This window comes from Moschus berezovskii, chromosome 4 (genome assembly GCF_049115385.1).
Source record: "Moschus berezovskii isolate FMDL1 chromosome 4, NW_MosBer_1.0, whole genome shotgun sequence".
Taxonomy (NCBI): domain Eukaryota; kingdom Metazoa; phylum Chordata; class Mammalia; order Artiodactyla; family Moschidae; genus Moschus; species Moschus berezovskii.
Genome location: NC_142463.1, coordinates 37,477,564 through 37,498,380, shown reverse-complemented (window position 1 = coordinate 37,498,380; position 20,817 = coordinate 37,477,564). Strand labels below are relative to the sequence as shown.

Genomic DNA, 20,817 nt, shown 5'->3' with positions numbered 1-20,817 from the left:
ATGGGGCAGTGGATAGAGACATAACCACTCCCCTACATGACAGTGGCCACACACAAAATAGGTGACCACAACGTAGTATGATAAATGCTCCAGCAAAGTGCTCTTCAAAGGGTACTAAAGGGTATGAAACACATAGGAAGGACACCCAAACCATGGAAGAAGTGCAGATTTAGGGTCAAAACCTATCCCAATATAAATTTAAAATGTAGGCATGCCCAGTAAAGAACTGCTGATTCACAGATGACAGTTCATTTGATACAGCAGACTAAAGCCAAGGGTTCTATCAGAGCTGCTGAAAATTATTATATCGGTATAAATATTTATGCAAACCTTTTAAGGTCAATATAGCATATGTACAATTTGTATTATTTAACCAATTTTAAATTTCACACATACAATGCAGCTGACCAGGCATCTATCTTTCAGCAGCAAAATTTCCACTATCATATAAAACTTTAAAAGTTCCAATGTAAATATCAATATAATTCAATATCAATTGAAAGCAAAAGTTTCCAGGATATAATACTATATCTTCAGAGAATGAGAAAAAAAAAATGTACTCAACTTCTGACAAATTCTAATGAAACTATTTCCTACTCACTAGTTATGTAAGTAGTCATTCAACTTAAATTGAATGTGTTCCCATAATTACTAAATTTGTTGATCTATCTGTAAGTTGATAATTAAAAATTGGCATGCATAGAATTATGTATTTGTTCCATAAATCTACTATTCTTATAATCAAAATAACAATATCATTTTATGAATCAAAGTGTCCTTGACAGAAATCCACGTTATATTTTCTCTTGCTATAGTTCACAGAGTAAATCAAGAAATATTAGAAGTAATATGAAACCTGAAGTTTGCAAAATGTCAAAGCATTAGACAAATGAGAGCCTCTGGAACAAAGGTTGGCAAAGCTTTACTATTCAAATGCAAGTAATAAATGAAATTTGGAAGCTTTTGGGGAAAATTATTTCCATCTTCATTTAGAGAAGCTGTCAGAGATTAATACATATCAGGGTTCACATTCTACATTTGGACTGCCACATTACATTAGGCAAAGGAAACTCTTCTTCAATGCATAAATGAGCTGATTCACTTCTCCATCACTGGGTTACACAAGGTAGGCAGTTTTTCCTTTCCAGACTCACAGAACATCCATAAATGAGTTATTCTTCTAAACCCAGACTACAAGGTTGGAGGAGGGACAGTGGAATTAATTACCTCTGTCTGAGGGCCCTTCAGGCAAAGAAGCAGACAAGGATGTTTTCCTTCGAACTAGGGTTAGGTGTACCACTTGTCCTGCATTTCGTAACACTTCAACAACATCCTGGTTGGCAAAACCCTGAATATTCACACCATCAACCTACAACATTAAGAGATACATTAAACAGAGGTTTCAAGTTAGCTTCTTTTGAATGCAAATTTCATAGTAAAACAAGCTGACAAACTTCCTGAGAAACTAGAAAGCAAACTGAAACCTATATCCGTAAGTCATACATTTGATATAGCCTGAAAGAGGCAATGGATCTTAGTCTCTGATGCTATTCAACATTCAAAGTGCCATAAAATGTGGTCAATTTTTATATACAGCTCTCAAGATGTATTAATAGAAGCCATTATCACTAAAATTGAACAGACCATCCAATACTTCATCCCTGTAGCGTATAACATTGTGTGATATTTTCCAGAAGGAACTAATCTCCCTCCATTAGGTTTTCCAGGATTTTGAAAAAGCAAGTGAAAGAAGGCATTTACTAATCTCAGTCAAACCGAGTCATACATTCTGTTTTTTGTTTTGGAGGGGGTTTGTTTTGTTTTTGTTTTTATTGGGCTCTAGACAATGGGTTGTGAAATATATCTGTAAGTTATGCCCCACTAGGGAGATGTCCATTTTGATTTTCCTGGGGGAGCTTTCTGAGTTTTTGCTTTCACTTGGAGTCACAGCTCTTGCTGGCAGTAACCTCTTCAGGTCCACTGCTGAGTGGCTCCTCCTTGGAAGACAATTTCCTCTTTTCCGTGGGACTCTTGTTTCCTGACTCTTCAGGGTCACTAACTGGTTCTTCTTTGGTGAAAGTTTTCTTCCTCTTGGAAAGACTTCTACTGCCAGCTGTTTCTTCAAGATCACTAAGAACCAGCTCCTCCTTGGAAAAAAGATTTCTTCTTGGGTTTGGAGAAGGAGACAGATGGGTCTTCCATTCCATTCTTCTAAGAGCCTCCTGGAGCTCTTTGTTTTTCTTCTTTGTGAGTCTTTCTCTTGTCTCCTTACACTCCTCTGGGATACTACTGCTTTCTGAAGATGCCAGGGCAACTGCAGCCAGCCCTCTCTTTTCCTTCTTCAAGCATTTCTTCCCTCTCCAGCTTCCTAGTCATCTTAACAGCCACTTCCTCAACCTGACCACTGCCTCCTTCATGACAGACTTTTTCCTAGGATCTCTCCAGTCTCACTGAAGGACTGCTGCTCCTCACATTGTTCCTGAAGTTTCTCCCCAAATGTACAGGTGGGTACCTCAGAGAAGCAACCAATTTGTGGGGCAAAGTTGCGTTTGCCAGGAATCAGGAGATGCAGTCTTTGTTCTTAGCAGCTGCTCAGCCAATGAAGGTACAGTGGAAAATTAGTCCATATTTTGAAGACCTCTTATCTTCAGGGCTCTGGAAACTTCATCCCTTTGCTGGGCCCAAGGAATCACACTCTTAAGTCCAACAGAACTAGTAGGCCTCCTCACTCAGTCTTCTTCAAACTAGTCAAACCACTGTTTAACTTTTCCCCTAAGATTTTCTCCAAAGTTTTATCACCAGTCCCAAATGGTCAATTCCAGCAACATTTCCTTAGCCAATACTGGAAAGCCAAGGGTCATGAAAGGGGCTTCCTTATATGGACTTGAAGGACAAACATTCAAATTATACCAACATTTGTTTCTGATTGAATCACTAAATTAAATGTGTGTCTACCTGCTTCAAAATTATTATGAAAACAAACTGAAAAATTAAACTAATTTCTACTAAATGGAGGAAATACCAATCTCAATTGATGAAAGGCAATGACTATATTCTCAAATACATAGAATATCTCAATTCTGTATATACTGAAAATTACTATGCAAGAAGGAGGGGACATATGTAGACCTATGGCTGATTCATGTGTATGGCAGAAACCAACATAACATTCTAAAGCAACTATCCTTCAATTAAAAATATTTTTTTAATTACTGTTAATAGAAAAACTACTTTCACAAAGATAAATAGTTCCTATTAATTGCATATAAAATTGATGAATTTAAAGAACACAAAGAGGTGCTTGAAAAGTGTTTTCTAGGAGAATGTTAGAGCATCTTTCAAATATATGTGTATGCATATTATATAATATACATATGTATATGGTATTTTTTTTTCCTACCAAAACCATGACTCCTTTCCTCACAGGCAGTTAAAAAAAAATAGAAAGGATAAATAACTACTGTATAATATAGAAAACAATATCCAATTTCATGGGATAAACCACAATGGAAAAGAATATTAAAAAAGAATGTATATATGTGTAAAACTGAGTCACTTTGCTATACAGCAGAGATTGGCACAACACTGAAAATCACCTTAAACTTAAATTTAAAAAAACTTTTTAATTAAAAAAATTAAGGACCGTGAGAGTCCAAACTGATAAGATTTCACTGTACAAACTTAATTTTTTAAAACATTATAAAACTATATTAAGCCATTTCCATTGCATATATATTATAATAATGATAACTACTCCCCCTCCCTCAACTTGATTTAATCCTGTAACAGAGGGCAGTTACTTACAGCAACTATCTGGTCATTCACTTGAATCTGACCATTGTGATATGCGGCACTGCCAGGTATTATACTTTTCACATAAATCCCTGAAGCTTCTCCTAAGATGCACAAAACATATGGAAAAAAGCTCTAATTAGGCCTTGATTGCAAAATTCATATCAAGAGGTTAATTAGCTAAAGGGGCTCACTGGAGGCTTGATAAATGCCGTTCTGAACACAGGCAGAGAAACTGATGGATTATTTCAAACTGTCACCACCACAAGTGACTCGAATTTGAAATGATTTGACTGATACCTATTTTTGGAAAAATAATCAGTAATGGAACCTTGATGAAATGCACTCCAGTATCAGCTGGAATTCAGGAGAGCTCAGGTTAAGTCTTACCTTCTCTTACTCTTTCTCCCTTCTCACTGGTGACCTGGCGTAAGCCTTCGTCAGTACTTACCAGCATGAAGACAAGAGGGTCCTAGTAGGTTTTCCTGCCTAAATTTAGTTGACTATTCACATAAGCTTCTATCTATCTATCTTTAGATCTCATTATATATAGATATATATACAAATTACATTATATATAATATATTATATAATTATATATATATATATAAATAATAAATTACAACTATATAAAAAGTATACATGCCTATGTGAAGGGGTTGGAAGAGAAGTTAGAAAAAGAAAGACCATAGCTCAGGATGATTTTATACTTTTATCTTAATTTCAAATGAACTTAAAATATTTTCAATAGAAGGAAAATAAACATCAATGGATTCCTACAGCCTATGTAATAAAATGTTAATTTGATAGAATCACATTCAAGGACTTCCATAATTTGCCCCAAACTTTCTTTTTTACTTTGACTTCCAACTACCATCCGCTCCAATAAGACAGAAGTCTAGACACACGAGACTCATGATGTTCCACCAAAGCTCCAAGTATTTTCATGATTGTATCCCTTTTCTCATTTTTTTCTTCCTGTTGATCTCATTCCCTCTAACAAAATCTTTCTCCTTTACTATGTGTAGTACAAATATCTCTTTCTTTGTGAATTCTCCATTTCCCTCTGTCAGAATTCGTTTTTCATCTGCCATATCATGAGTTTATTTGTATCTCTGCTAAAACATATATTTCATTTATCTTCAAACAACTGAGAGCTATTTACACATCTGTCTCCCTGAACAGACATTTCTTATATTCATTTTTCTACTCCCTCTGAAACTAAGCAAACCAACTACTCAAAAGTTCCAAAGAATAAAGCAAAAATTATTTTGAAGGACTGCACATTAAAAAGCATACTGAGTTATAGAATATTCTATTTTTTTGATTCAATGCTACTTCTCAAGTCCCTGCTCAAGTCCCAAAAACTTCTTTTGAGGGTAAAGTAAAATGTTTCTTTTCTTCACTCAGTAACATAAACATCAATTTTTCTCAATTATCTATCAGCTACTCACTTCATTTTACTCTGTAAGTATATTGCTAGGTTTACAACTTGAAAATTTAATGCAATAAAGCTTCCGAAACCACAAGTTTAGGAACTTAGCCATGATTTCTCTAACCAGACAGCATATTAAGAGCTACTCAACACAGGGATTTTTGGCAACATATAATATAATATTTAATATATATATATAATATTATTTTATATATATATAATATTATTTTATATATATATAATATTATAATATATATAATATATATATAACATATATATAATCCATCCTTAGCTCTTTTGGAACTCATTTAAATTCTAAACCTAAAAACTGGTGGCACTCAGAAAAATCTACAGGTCTGAAAGCAGCTATTTCATTAGGCTAAAATAGCACAAGGTGGTCTGACATGAATTTCATTCAGGACTCTGAATACATTAGCACTTTTAATCTTTCCCACCTGCTGTAAAATGCAAAATAATAACTTTAAAAAATTAGCTCTCTAACCTTGCAATTATTAAAACACTAGAACATTTCATAACTCTAACTTTTCATCTTACAAGCAAATATTTGTGAAAAAGATTTATTTTTCCTTTTTACAGTTATTTCTTATCATAATAGGATAACTCTTACAGTGAAAGTTACCAGAGCTTTGCATGAAAGAGTTCAGGGAGTATTATTCAGAAATACTTGGGCACTTATTCTTGCATGCACTTATTCTTACAAGTATTCCCTTTATATGAAAGAAAAATACTTCTATTAAAGTGTCTATTTTATCTTCTTTTGATGATTAGACATAATAGTAATACTTTTTGACATTCACAATATGAAATACACACAGTAATCATTTTACCTTATCACATATAAAATGTCAGAATATGTAACACTCACAATATTCAAAATATATATCTTAGAAACAAGAGGAGGTATAATTCAAATGTTATACATTGTGTTGGATAATTAAATTCTCTTGTTAATGACTATTGAGCCGGCTATAAAACTACTGAGATAAAACTGTGATTCTCTAATTATTTTTTGTAACTAGTTGCTATTACAGATTCGTGGTTTTATTGTTCAATGTTTAAATTAAAATCTGCAGATATTTAATTTTATTGTCTAGAAACTTTAACATCCTTTACAATTATTTCCAAATATAAAACAAAGATGATTCATCTACCTGTCTGAGATGTTCCAACATAACCAACAATTCTAATCCCAAGACTTTGTCCATCTTTTTTAATGAGTTCAACATTATAAGTTTCAAAAAGAGCAGAATTGTCCTGAAAAGAAAAATAATCTTATTAAGTACAATGTTTAGTTACATAACTGTATGTATAAAGGCAATTTGTGAATGGTTTGTCAAGTATTTTCTGAGCACCTGTGGTACACAGAATTTTAAGATTGTCCCCACAACTTTTGATCCCTGATGCCATTTCTGTGTTTATGTCATGAAAAAGGGAAATTATCCAGGTGAGCCTAACCTAAGCAGGCATCCTTCAAAAGCATAGAGTTTTCTCCTATTGATGGTAGAAAGGGATGTGAAAAAGATGTGAAGCATAAGGACTGGACCCGTGGTTTGAAGAAGGAGGCATCATATGAGAAGGAATACAAGGGGCCTTAAAGAGCTGAAAGACGTCCTCCGCTGACAGTCAGTAAAGAGAGACTTTGGTTCTACCGCTATAAGAAACTATATTCCGCCAACAATATGGCAGAGTTTGGAAATGAACTGTCCCTAGAGTATCTAGCTAAGAGCCCAGTCAGGCCAATACCTTGATTTAGCTTTTGTAAGAATCTAAGCAGAACCCAGTCAAGTTCACCAAGACTTCTGACCTCCTGTAATGTGGACCAACCATGGCTATTGCTTCAGGCCACTAAGTTTGTGATCATTTGTCACACAATGATAAAAAGTTAATACAACCACTTAGAAAAAACTCACCATAAATTTGTATCTGAAAGAATTTAATGTATAGAAAAAGAAACAAATGGAAGACTAATTATTGTAATAATTATTATGAGCAAAATGCTAATCTAAAACTTATCATTATTTGTCTTCTAATTAAAAATTTTCTGTAAAAAAGCAGTTCAGTTCAGTCACTCAGTCGTGTCCGATTCTTTGTGACCCCATGGACCGCAACACAACTGGCCTCCCTGTCCATCTCCAACTCCCGGAGTTTACTCAAACTCATGTCCATGGAGTCGGTGATGCCATCCAACCATTTCATCCTCTGTTGTCCCCTTCTACTCCCACCTTCAATCTTTCCCAGCATCAGGGAAAGAGCATCAGGGTCTTTTCCAATGAGTCAGTTCTTCACATCAGGTGGCCAAAGTGTTGGAGTTTCAGCTTCAACATCAGTCCTTCCAATGGATATTCAGGACTGATTTCCTTGAGGATTGACTGGTTTGATCTCCTTGCAGTCCAAGGGACTCTCAAGAGTCTTCTCCAACACCACAGTTCAAAAGCATCAATTCTTTGGCACTCAGCTTTCTTTACAGTCCAACTGTCACATCCATACATGACTACTGGAAAAACCATAGCCTTGACTAGATGGACCTTTGTTGGCAAAGTAATGTCTCTGCTTTTGAATATGCAGTCTAGGTTGGCCACAACATTTCTTCCAAGGAACAAGCATCTGTTAATTTCATGGGTGCAATTACTATCTGCAGTGATTTTGAAGCCCCAAAAAATAAAGTCAGCCACTGTTTCCACTGTTTCCCCATCTATTTGCCATAAAGTGATGGGACCAGATGTCATGATGTTAGTTTTCTGAATGTTGAGCTTTAAGGCAACTTTTTCACTCTCCTGTTTCACTTTCATCAAGAGGCTCTTTAGTTCTTTTTCACTTTCTGCCATAAGGATGGTATCGTCTGCATATCTGAGGTTATTGATATTTCTCTCTGCAATCTTGATTCCAGCTTGTGCTTCGTCCAGCCCAGTATTTCGCATGATGTACTCTGCTGCCACTGCTGCTGCTGCTAAATCGCTTCAGTCATGTCCGACTCTGTGTGACCCCATAGACGGCAACCCACCAGGCTCCCCCATCCCTGGGATTTTCCAGGCAAGAATACTGGAATGGGTTGCCATTTCCTTCTCCAATGCATGAAAGTGAAAAGTGAAAGTGAAGTCGTGTCTGACTCCTAGCGACCCCATGGACTACAGCCTACCAGGCTCCTCCATCTATGGGATTTTCCAGGCAAGAGTACTGGAGTGGACTGCCATTGCCTTCTCCAGATTTACTCTGCATATAAGTTAAATAAGCAGGGTGACAATATATAGCCTTGACCTACTCCTTTCCCAATTTGGAACCAGTCTGTTGTTCCATGTCTAGTTCTAACTGTTGCTTCCTGACCTGCATACAGATTTCTCAAGAGGCAGGTCAGGTGGTCTGGTATTCCCATCTGTTTAAGAATTTCCACAATTTGTGGTGATCCACACAGTCAAAGGCTTTGGCATAGTCAATAATGCAGAAACAGATGTTTTTCTGGAACTCTCTCGCGTTTTCAATAATCCAACGGATGTTGGCAATTTGATCTCTGGTTCTTTCGCTTTTTCTAAAACCAGCTTGAACGTCAAGGTGTCTAAAAACATAACACCTTGCTTTCAATTCAAACCTTTAACAATAAAAAGTAAATAACTGATTGTATCAAATTCTCACTGACTACACAGCTACATTGGTCCCTCATTACAAAGTAGTCTTCAGAGATCCAAAGTAATGGAGGGAAAAGAAAATGGTTCTAACAAGTTTGGAGCAGAAATCAAAAGAAGAGTATCTGTCAGAGATATTAGAATCATATATCTAATTCTATTACCTCTGACAGATTCTAACATCTGTGACAGAAATCTTCTTCTCATGTGGTTCCCATTAGGGAAAGCCCTTCCAGAAGACGTCAAATGGTTCCTCAAATGTATATGAGAGGTGGCTTCCCACCCTCTTCTGCCATACTCACTTTTCTTTCCTCTTCTTCCTGGCTCCTCCTTTTAAAAACTATTTCTTTCTTTTCACCTCATTATCTCCTGATTCAGAGCCTGTGATATGGTTGGAAAGAGCTTGAAATTGAAGGATGAGGGGGCCAGAATAAGGTGTTCAAAAGCTACAAACTCAGTGTTAAGATAAATAAGTACTAGGGATGCAAGGTACAACATGATGAGTATAATTAGTATCGTATGTTACATATAAACGTTGATAGTAAATCCTGAGTTCTCACAAGAAAAAAATTTTTTTCTACTTTTTTAATTGTGTATCTACACAGATAGAGATAATGAATGTTCACTAAACTTACTGTGTGATGATTACTTCACAAAGTATGTAAATTAAATCACTATGCTATACACCTTAAACTTATAAAGTACTATATGTCAATTATATCTCAGTAAAACTGGAAGAAACAAACAAACAAAAAACGAGCTTAAAAGGGACCAGAAAGATCTAAATTCAAATCCCAGTTTGCAACTTACTACCTACATGACCTTTAATAAGTTACTTGGACTCCCATCTCCTCATCTATTGAATGGATGAGACCTATCTTGCAGAATTTTTCCAAAGAATTCAGATGTCTTGCATAAATCTAGGTGCTTGATAATGATTAATACTAATGATTATAACTATAACAATTGTTAGCAATCAGAATATTATTATTATTAGTGTCTATTGCCCTTGCCCAATTTGGTCTTACCAATGATAATATTCATACATTGACCAGTATTTAAAGTTCCCCCTCCGCTACCTGGATATTTCTTCAACAATCTAATGAAATAGGAATGGCAGGTATTATTAGTCTCCAATTTACAGATGAGTAGCAGAGGCTCAGGGAAGTTGAAACTTTAACCCTGAGAAATGACAAAAAAGAAAGTCAAACTTTTCTAGTGTCTCCAAGTTGGGTTCTCTGCTTCACTGTTGAGCACTGAGACATGACCCACATCCACACGGCACTTGGAACTGAAAGCATTTCTAATCCAGCAATGTATCACACCCAATACTGAATTTATGATGAAAGAATAGTTTGTATACTCACAGAATTAGGGCTCCTGTTGGCCACAGCAGGCAAAGCAACAGGCAAGGCTGCAGGAGTAGGAGGGGTTATGGAAATTTCACCAACTGGGTCTCTTGCAACAAGCATCCTGACAGAATTCCCACAGTTCCTTAGCACTTGTGCAACTTGCTCACTGGTCATTCCCTGCACATTTGTGCCACCAATCTTCAAGATGTGATCCCCTGTTTTGAGTCTTCCATCCTTTAATCCAGGAAAAAAGAAAAACAAAATTATTCTGAGAAATCATTGATCTAATTTCACTCATTAATAACAACTCATCAGAAGGAGAAAGAAAGGAGGCCTTAAAACTAAAGTCTATTCCCCATCCTTCCTTTTCCCCAGTTTTGCAGAAACCTGTATGAAAGAAGGTGTGAGATCAAAATAATGAGTAGAAAACAATATGCTTTACTGTGAATTCTGCAGAAGGCACTAGAAGCTACTGCAAGCAAACAGCAGTTGTGAAGAAGAAGGGCAATTCAATTCAGAAACATTTGGAAAGACTTAGAGAAAAGTAATAGATGCAAGGAGGAAATTATTATGGAAGAAGAAAACACTAATTGCTGAATTTCTACTTTAAGCATTGATAATTTGATATTCTATTTTTACCAATGCAACGAACATGAAATAAAACAACCAACTACTTGACAGTCAGTATTCATGAAAAATAAGGGTAAGATGCCTCTGTGAATAAATGATTCTTAAACAGAATTATGCCCTGAACACAGAATAAAAAATATGGCAATAAATATTTGCATGCTTGACTTGGACAAGGGACATTTCATGCTAAGTACATATTTCCGTTCCATTCAGTTGCTCAGTCGTGTCCGACTCTTTGCGACCCCGTGGACTGTAGCCTACCAGGCTTCTCCGTCCATGGGATTCTCCAGGCAAAAATAAATTTTACCTCAATTTAAAATGATGCAGATAATTTGCACCTGTCACTGAAAGTCAAACATTTTCTTCTTTCAGAAAAACAGGTGTTAAACAGAATTCACAAGTGCAAAAACAATCATAATCAGATTGATAGGAAAGGCACCAAAATGACAGCTAGCTTTTAAAGTCCGGCGGCCCCAAATACTGCATATTACTGATACTTTCTGATTAACATTCTCCTTTCATAGCTTGTCTATTGTAGAAGGAAACTAAAATGTATAGAGTCCTTTTTGTTCTTTAACAGAAATCATAAATCAATGATAGCTAATAAGCCAAAATTCAAAGTCCTGGCGTGCTAACCACACATTCAAATATAAATGTTTATTAACTCACAGATTCTTTCAAAAGAGAGAAAAAATTATGCATAAGGGCAAAGATAGTACGAAAGGCAAAATTTAAAATAGCTGAGGAAGGGGTAATACACTATTACAGAGAAAACACAGCATCAATATAGTTAAGAGAAAAAAATACTTTAATTCAAGTCAGCATGTCCATGCTAAATTAGCATAATCCATAGCATTTATGGGTTTAAAACATGTTTATTACTCTGTACTATAAGTTCTCTGCTAGGCTGTTATACATGATAATTTCAATTCAAAAACTATTTGAAAATCTAAAGGATTTTAGGTCTGAGCTACAAAAGAAATAAATGTTTCCCTGAAAATTAAAAAATAACACTAAATACCTACCCAATTCAGAAAAGGAAATTATTACCACTTTTGATTCCAAGCTATTTCTATTATTGGTCTTTAATTAAAAGGCAACGTGTCATTGACAGAAAATAATGCTGCTGCTGCCGCTAAGTTGCTTCAGTTGTGTCCAACTCTGTGCGACCCCATGGACTGCAGCCTACCAGGCTCCTCCGTCCATGGGATTTTCCAGTCAAGAGTACTGGAGTGGAGTGCCATCGCCTTCTCCAAGAAAATAGTGACTTTATAAAATAAATTCTCTTTCCCTTAAGGAATTAAAGGAAAGCACTAAGTATTGGGTGGCCAAAAAGTTCATACTGTTTTAAGTAAAAGACATTTTAATTTTCACTAAGAATTTCACTGAATATATTCACTAACCAAATGAAAATTTTGGCCAAACCAAAATAAGTAAGTCCATAATGCTACTCAAATAATGCTACTCAAATTTCCAGAGGCCTTACCAATAATTTTGAAGGATAACGAAAATACCAGTTTATAGACATAAAGCAAAATTACTGGGAATAACCAACTTGCAGGGGCCTCAAGCTGGGCCTTCATTATTCTTTACCATCTGAGCCACCAGGGAATGCTTGATTATTCTAGAAAGAAAATTCCTCACTTTCCTCAATAGTTCACGCCCACTCTCTAATCCTTGGCTGGTCCCATTTCTTCTTAGTATTAAAAGTTGTGAGTGCCTAGTCGCTCAGTCATGTTCGACTCTGCAACCCCATGGACTGTAGCCCACCAGGCTCCTCTGTCCAAGGGGATTCTCCAGGAGGGAATACTGGAATGTGTTGCCATGCCCTCCCCCCAGGGGATCTTCCCAACCCAGGGATTGAACCCAGGTCTCCCCATTGCAGGTGGATTCTTTACCATATGAGCCACCAGGGAAGTCCTTGAATACTGGAGTGGGCAGCCTATCCCTTCTCCAGGGGATCTTCCTGACAGGAATCAAACTGGGGTCTCCTGAATCGCAAGCAGACTCTTTACCAGCTGAGCTACCAGGGAAGCCCAATATTAAAGGTTAATGGATAGCTATTATAACATCACTCATAATTGCCTGATACCAAAAAGTCAATAATTCATGACAACTTTTAAATAGGTTGTGCTCTACAGGTCACCTCTGGGAGAAAACAGAGTAATTCAGTGTATTTACTGTCCCTAGAAATCCTCCACAGCATATGAAAGAGATTTTTGCAAAGCGAAGTTTTACACACTGCCTATACCAATTAAAAAAAAAAAAAAACATTTTTAACTGCTGAAAATTTCTGAAATAGCTGAACAGAATTCTCAAAAGATGTATGTTTCAGGTACTGTGAATTTTGGAGAGTATCTTGGGACAATATCAAATAATTTCCCTATCCATGGAAATGACCCTAATGACATCCACTGATTGCTCATTGTAACTTCTTGTTGTTCTTGTTTAGTCAGTAAGCCATGTTTAACTCTTTTGAGACCCCACCATGAACTGCAGCCTGTCAGACTCCTCTGTCCACGGGATTTCCCAGGCAAGAATACTGGAGTAGATTGCCATTTCCTTCTCCAGGGAATCTTTTTGACCCAAAGATCAAACTCACCTCTCATGCACTGGCAGATTCTTTATCAATGAGCCACCAAGGAAGCCCCCTCATTGTAACTATGTACCAATGAACATTTCAAAAAAATTTGTATACATCAGTATTTTTTCATTTCATTTACAACATTAGAGGCAATAAACAGTAAAATGACAAGTAAAGGCATTGGAGTCAGACACATCCAAGTTTATCCTGGAACTACTTTGGTCAAGGTGTAGGGTCACAGGCCAGTTACTGATCCTATATAAATCTCAGGTCCTTCTTTAAGCAAGATGGGGATAACTTTCTCCCTCGTTGAGTTGTAAGCACTAAACTCAATACTACATGGCAAAAGCTTTAGCCGAGTGTCTTGCTTACAGCATTCTCAGATGCATCCATTTGATACCTCTGTAGACTCAGGTTTTCTATGCCATATCCCCCAACTCTACCCCATACTGACTGATATGTACACAAAAGGAAATACAGGGGCCATTTTATGAACTTTTTAAAATAAGAAACACTGACTTGCTTTTCTAACTTTCTGTTATACAAGTTTATAGTCTTTAAAGGAAGTATTTAGTATTAATCAATCCCTTTAGAAGAATGTAAGTATCACTTTACGATCAACCTCGACCACATCTAAGGACTTAAGACATTCGTACTACCTTACCATGAAGATTGCCATAGTCAAGAGTGAGTATTAATAGTCAAAAGTATGAGTACATTTTAATGAAAACCAATATTCCCTTTAATAATTTTAAAGCCATAATCAAGCTACATAAGCAACAACTCTAAAGATTTAGCAACAAAACACAGAGTTAGTTGAAGAGATTTCTCTGCCATTTAGCTGGGATGAGGAGGAGAGGAAAGAGAATACTACTCTGTCCCCTATATTTAGGTCTCACCATGGGCTTCCCTGGTAGTTCAGCTGGTAAGAATCTGCCTGCAGTGCAGAAGATCCGGATTTGATTCCTGGGTCAGGAAGATACCCTGGAGAAGGGATAGGCTGCCCACTCCAAAATTCTTGGACTTCCCTGGTGACTCAGACAGTAAAGAATATGCCTGCAGTTTGGGATATCTGGGCTCGATCCCTGGGTTGGGAAGATCCCCTGGAGAAGGGCATGGCAACTCACTCCAGTATTCTTGCCTAGAGAATCCCCATGGACAGAGGAGCCTGGTGGGCTACAGTCCATGGGATCCCATAGAGTTGGACATGACTGAGGGACTAAAACAGCACAGCACATATTCTTTATATAAGAGAGCCAACAGCAATATTACTGTTAGAGCTGGCAATTCTCGATAGTCTTGACCAACCCTGGACAGGTGTATACAAGAAAATGAAAACATTGGTATCAACTCTGAATAAGTAGATTTAAACAGTAAATCTGCCACTGCTGCTGCTGCTAAGTCACTTCAGTCGTGTCCGACTCTGTGTGACCCCATAGGCGGAAGCCCACCAGGCTCCCTCTTCCCTGGGATTCTCCAGGCAAGAACACTGGAGTGGGTTGCCATTTCCTTCTCCAATGTGTGAAAGTGAAAAGTGAAAGTGAAATCACTCAGTTGTGTCCGACCCTTAGCGACCCCACGGACTGCAGCCTACCAGGCTCCTCCATCCATGGGATTTTCTAGGCAAGAGTACTGGAGTGGCTGGCCATTGCCTTCTCCGACATGTGGGCTCAATTCTGACTCTGGCATTTCTAAGTTGTGTAGCTTTGGGCAATTCCTTAAGTTTCCATATCTATAATTTGGTAATAAAATTTATGACTGTTTTAAGAATTATACAACATACTGTATATTAGGCAGATAACAAAGTCAAGCATAAAAACTCACTTCTACATTGACTCTGATGGGCACATGACCACCCCATTCTGAAGACCTGAAACAGCGACAATCCCTTCCAGGAAAGGGTGAAAATCAGACCTGGGCGTTTATTAACAGTGCCACCAACAGAAAATCTGCACATCACATTCTCCTTGTGAAAATTCATAATGTACATCAGTATTTAATAGCTCAGATAATTCTTCCAGTAAAGAAATCTACTTGATTTTGTTTAACTTGGTACTTTCTAAATTTCTTTGACCCTTTGTTCTTTAATAATAACCACTTTGCATCTTGAAAAATGCTACTCTAGCAAATAAGTCTATTAAAATTGCTAAAGGAGGGGGACAACAGGAGATGACATGGTTGGATGGCATCACCAACTCGATGGACATAAGTCTGAGTAAGCTCCATAGGCTGGTGATGGACAGGGAAGCCTGGCGTGCTGCAGTCCATGGGGTCTCAAAGAGTCAGACACAACTGAGCGACTGAACTGAACTGAACTGAAAGGAGAGGGGCTGAGTGGGAAAAGATGCCAAAATATTCCACAATATTTCATCTCTGTCTAAGTTGCTAAATTAAAAAAACCCTTCAAGATTATTATTTGTTTCGTGCCACAGATGTGTTTTGAACACCCATAAGATGACCATTCTCAACCATCTTGATCTCCCTTACACTCAAAAGTAATTGAGGATGAAGAAATAGGGACTACAAAGGGGCATAGATCTTTGTGGGTGATGAATATGTTCATTATCTTGACTGTAGTGATAGATGGTACCATGGTTACATTTTACGTGTCATCTTGGTTAAACTCCGGTTCCCAATTATACAAAAATTCTGTTCTCTAAAACAAACAAACAAAAAAATGTGAGAAGAACAGCATTCTTAAATTGTTACAAATCTCTTTAGTATCTGGCTTAAAAGAAGACAGCTGAATTTGCATATTTGCTTCCGCATTCAGTGTGTTGCCATGTGTTGCTCTGGTTGAAGTATACAAAGAAAAGTTGCCCTTCATCAGATATATATTTGGAAAATGGGAAAGTATTTCCATAGCTCTTTCAGCCTAAATCTTTGATAACACACCAAAACTTGACAAGTGATGATTTCTTAAAGATTAGTTGCAATGTGGAATCTGAAACATCAAGTTTTCAGATAATGTTTAATTAAAATCTATTCATCAATCTTGAATTTTGAATGGATTCTTTTTACCTATATATTATTTTGCCATTCTATACATTGATCTTCAGAAAATACTGACTCATAGCTACGCAGGTTCTCTATTGACATACAATCAATACATTATTTAATATAAAAAATCATATTTATTAATATCACTAAGATCTCTTCAAGAAAATTAGAGATTCCAAGGGAACATTTCATGCAAAGATGAGCTCAATAAAGGACAGAAATCGTATGGACCTAACAGAAGCAGAAGATATTAAGAAGAGGTGGCAAGAATACACAGAAGAACTGTACAAAAAAGATCTTCATGACCCAGATAATCACGAAGGTGTGATCACTCACTACAGCCAGACATCCTGGAATGTGAAGTCAAATGAGCCTTAGGAAGCGTCACTACGAACAAAGCTAGTGGAGGTGATGGAATTCCAGTTGAGCTATTTCAAATTCTAAAAGATGATGCTGTGAAAGTGCTGCACTCAATATGTCAACAAATTTGGAAAACTCAGCAGTGGCCACAGGACTGGAAAAGGTCAGTTTTCATTCCAATCCCAAAGAAAGGTAATGCCAAAGAATGCTCAAACTACCACACAATTGCAGTCATCTCACACACTAGTAAAGTAATGCTCAAAATTCTCCAAGCCAGGCTTCAGCAATATGTGAACCGTGAACTTCCAGATGTACAAGCTTGTTTTAGAAAAGGCAGAGGAACCAGAGATCAAATTGCCAACATCCACTGGATCACTGAAAAAGCAAGAGTTACAGGAAAACATCTATTTCTGCTTTATTGACTATGCCAAAGCCTTTGACTTTGTGGATCACAGTAAACTGTGGAAAATTCTGAAAGAGATGGGAATACCAGACCACCTGACCTGCCTCTTGAGAAACCTGTATGCAGGTCAGGAAGCAGTTAGAACTGGACATGGAACAACAGACTGGTTCCAAATAGGAAAAGGAGTACATCAAGGCTGAATATTGTCACCCTGTTTATTTAATTTATAAGGAGAGTACATCATGAGAAATGCTGGGCTGGAGGAATCACAAGCTGGAATCAAGATTGCCGGAAGAAACATCAATAACCTCAGATGTGAAGATGACACCACCCTTATGGCAGAAAGTGAAGAAGAACTAAAGAGCCTCTTGATGAAAGTGAAAGAAGAGAGTGAAAAAGTTGGCTTAAAGCTCAACAATCAGAAAACTAAGATCATGGTTTATTAGTCTTATCACTTCATGGCAAATAGATGGGGAAACAGTGGAAACAGTGGCTGACTTTATTTTTCTGGGCTCCAAAATCACTGTGGATGGTGACTGCCGCCATGAAATTAAAAGATGCTTGCTCCTTGGGAGGAAAGTTATGACCAACCTAGATAGCATATTAAAAAGCAGAGACACTACTTTGTCAACAAAGGTCCATCTAGTCAAGGCTATGGTTTTTCCCATGGTCATGTATGTATGTGAGAGTGGGACTATAAAGAAAGTGAGCACCGAAGAATTGATGCTTCTGAACTGTGGTGCTGGAGAAGACCCTTGAAAGTCCCTTGGACTGCAAGGAGATCCAACCAGTCCATCTTAAAGGAGATTAGTCCTGGGTGTTCATTAGAGAGACTGATGTTGAAGCTAAAACTCCAATACTTTGGCCACCTGATGTGGAGAGCTGACTCATTTGAAAAGACCCTGATGCTGGGAAAGATTGAGGGCAGGAGGAGAAGGGGAAGACAGAGGATGAGATGGTTGGATGGCCTCACCAACACAATGGACATGGGTTTGGATGGACTCCGGGAGTTGGTGATAGACAGGGAGGCCTGGCGTGCTGCAGTTCATGGGGTTGCAGAGTCAGACATGACTGAGTGACTGAACTGAACTGAATATCACTAAGAATCTAATCAGAGAAATATTTTCCAAAATTATAATTTCTGCTTGAAAATTCAAATTATCATCAGTAACAAAGAGAGGCGAAAAGCAAAGGAGAAAAGGAAAGATATAAGCATCTGAATGCAGAGTTCCAAAGAATAGCAAGGAGAGATAAGAAAGCCTTCCTCAGTGATCAATGCAAAGAAATAGAGGAAAACAACAGAATAGGAAAAACAAGAGACCTCTTCAAGAAAATTAGAGATTCCAAGGGAACATTTCATGCAAAGATGGGCTCGATAAAGGACAGAAATGGTATGGACCTAACAGAAGCAGAAGATATTAAGAAGAGGTGGCAGGAATACACAGAAGAACTGTACAAAAAAGATCTTCACGACCAAGATAGTCACGATAATGTGATCACTGACCTAGAGCCAGACATCTTGGAATGTGAAGTCAAGTGGGCCTTAGAAAGCATCACTACTAACAAAACTAGTGGAGGTGATGGAATTCCAGTTGAGCTATTTCAAGTCTTGAAAGATGATGCTGTGAAAGTGCAGCACTCAATATGCCAGCAGATTTGGAAAACTCAGCAGTGGCCACAGGACTGGAAGAGGTCAGTCTTCATTCCAATCCCAAAGAAAGGCAATGCCAAAGAATGCCCAAACTACCACACAATTGCACTCATCTCACACGCTAGTAAAGTCATGCTCAAAATTCTCCAAGCCAGGCTTCAGCAGTATGTAAACTGTGAACTCCCAGATGTTCAAGCAGGTTTTAGAAAAGGCAGAGGCACCAGAGATCAAATTGCCAACATCCGCTGGATCATGGAGAAAGCAAGAGAGTTTCAGAAAAACATCTATTTCTGCTTCATTGACTATGCCAAAGCCTTTGACTGTGTCGATCACAATAAACTGTGGAACATTCTGAAAGAGATGGGAATACCAGACCACCTGACCTGCCTCTTGAGAAACCTGTATGCAGGTCAGGAAGCAACTGTTAGAACTGTACATGGAACAACAGACTGGTTCCAAATAGGAAAAGGTGTACGTCAAGGTTGTATATTGTCACCTTGCTTATTTAACTTATATGCAGAGTACATCATGAGGAACACTGGGCTGGAAGAAGCACAAGCTGGAATCAAGATTGCTGGGAGAAATATCAATAACCTCAGATATGCAGATGACACTACCCTTATGGCAGGAAGTGAAGAGGAACTCAAAAACCTCTTGATGAAAGTGAAAGAGGAGAGTGAAAAGGTTGGCTTGAAGCTCAACATTCAGAAAACAAAGATCATGGCATCTGGTCCCATCACTTCATGGGAAATAGATGGAAAAACAGTGGAAACAGTGTCAGACTTTATTTTTGGGGGCTCCAAAATCACTGCAGATGCTGATTGCAGCCATGAAATTAAAAGACGCTTGCTCCTTGGAAGGAAAGTTATGACTAACCTTGATAGTATATTAAAAAGCAGAGACATTACTTTGCCAACCAAGGTCCGTCTAGTCAAGGCAATGGTTTTTCCCGTGGTCATGTATGGATGTGAGAGTTGGACTGTGAAGAAGGCTGATCGCCGAAGAATCAATGCTTTTGAACTGTGGTGTTGGAGAAGACTCTTGAGAGTCCCTTATACTGCAAGGAGATCCAACCAGTCCATTCTAAAGGAGATCAACCCTGGATGTTCATTGGAGGGACTGATGCTAAAGCTGAAACTGCAATACTTTGGCCACCTCATGCGACGAGTTGACTCACTGGAAAAGACTCTGATGCTGGGAAAGGTTGGGGGCGGGAGGAGAAGGGGACGACAGAGAATGAGATGGCTGGATGGCATCACCGACTCTGTGGACATGAATTTGAGTGTACTCCGGGTGTTGGTGATGGACAGGGAGGCCTGGCGTGCTGTGATTCATGGGGTCATGGAGAGTCGGACACGACTGAGCGACTGAACTGAACTGAACTGAACTGAACTGAACAAATGCTGTTAGCTATTTTCCTTTAAGGCTTAGTTCATTCATTTCAAGGAAACATCTACCAGATAGTCAAGCCTGAATAATAATTTTTCTATCAGTTATTCTTTCAAAAATAAAAATAACATTCTAGATTGGCAGCTGCTGGGGAGGCAGGGTGCAAGGTGGGCAAAATGGATGAAGAAGATCAAAAGAAACAAAATTTCAGCTATAAAATAAGTAAACCACAGCACGGTGACTACAGGTGAAAATACTGTATTGTATACCTGAAAGCTGCTAAGAGATCTTAAAAGCTCTTTTCACAAGAAAAAAAATTGTAACTATGTGGTAATGGATGTTAAGTAGACTCAGTGTGGTGATCATTCCATAATATAAAGAAGTATCACATCATTATTCTGCACACCTAAAACTAAAATAATATATCTCAAAAAATTAAATCTCAAAAAATTTTGTGAATAAAGGCAAAAAATTAAAAAATCAAATAAAAATTTTAAAAATTAAAATGCTGTTCCATATTAAAAAGTGGACAGTTTGTCTCACAAATGTTTTTCCTCAAGATAAACACCATACTTCAGTATAT

The 20,817-nt window shown here is 37.7% G+C and overlaps 1 protein-coding gene across 4 annotated transcripts in view; it reads right to left on the bottom strand.

Moving 5' to 3' along the window:
• The window catches only part of PATJ (PATJ crumbs cell polarity complex component), a 385,356-nt gene that overhangs the window by 331,461 nt on the left and 33,078 nt on the right, over nucleotides 1–20,817 (bottom strand). For all 4 annotated transcript variants that reach the window (XM_055402500.2, XM_055402504.2, XM_055402503.2 and 1 more), the window contains exons 8-11: nucleotides 10,233–10,451; nucleotides 6,400–6,502; nucleotides 3,805–3,896; nucleotides 1,228–1,369 (exon numbers count right to left, since the gene is read on the bottom strand). In XM_055402500.2, coding sequence (XP_055258475.2) covers nucleotides 1,228–1,369; nucleotides 3,805–3,896; nucleotides 6,400–6,502; nucleotides 10,233–10,451 — 556 coding nt within the window. The remainder of the gene's footprint in view (nucleotides 1–1,227; nucleotides 1,370–3,804; nucleotides 3,897–6,399; nucleotides 6,503–10,232; nucleotides 10,452–20,817) is intronic.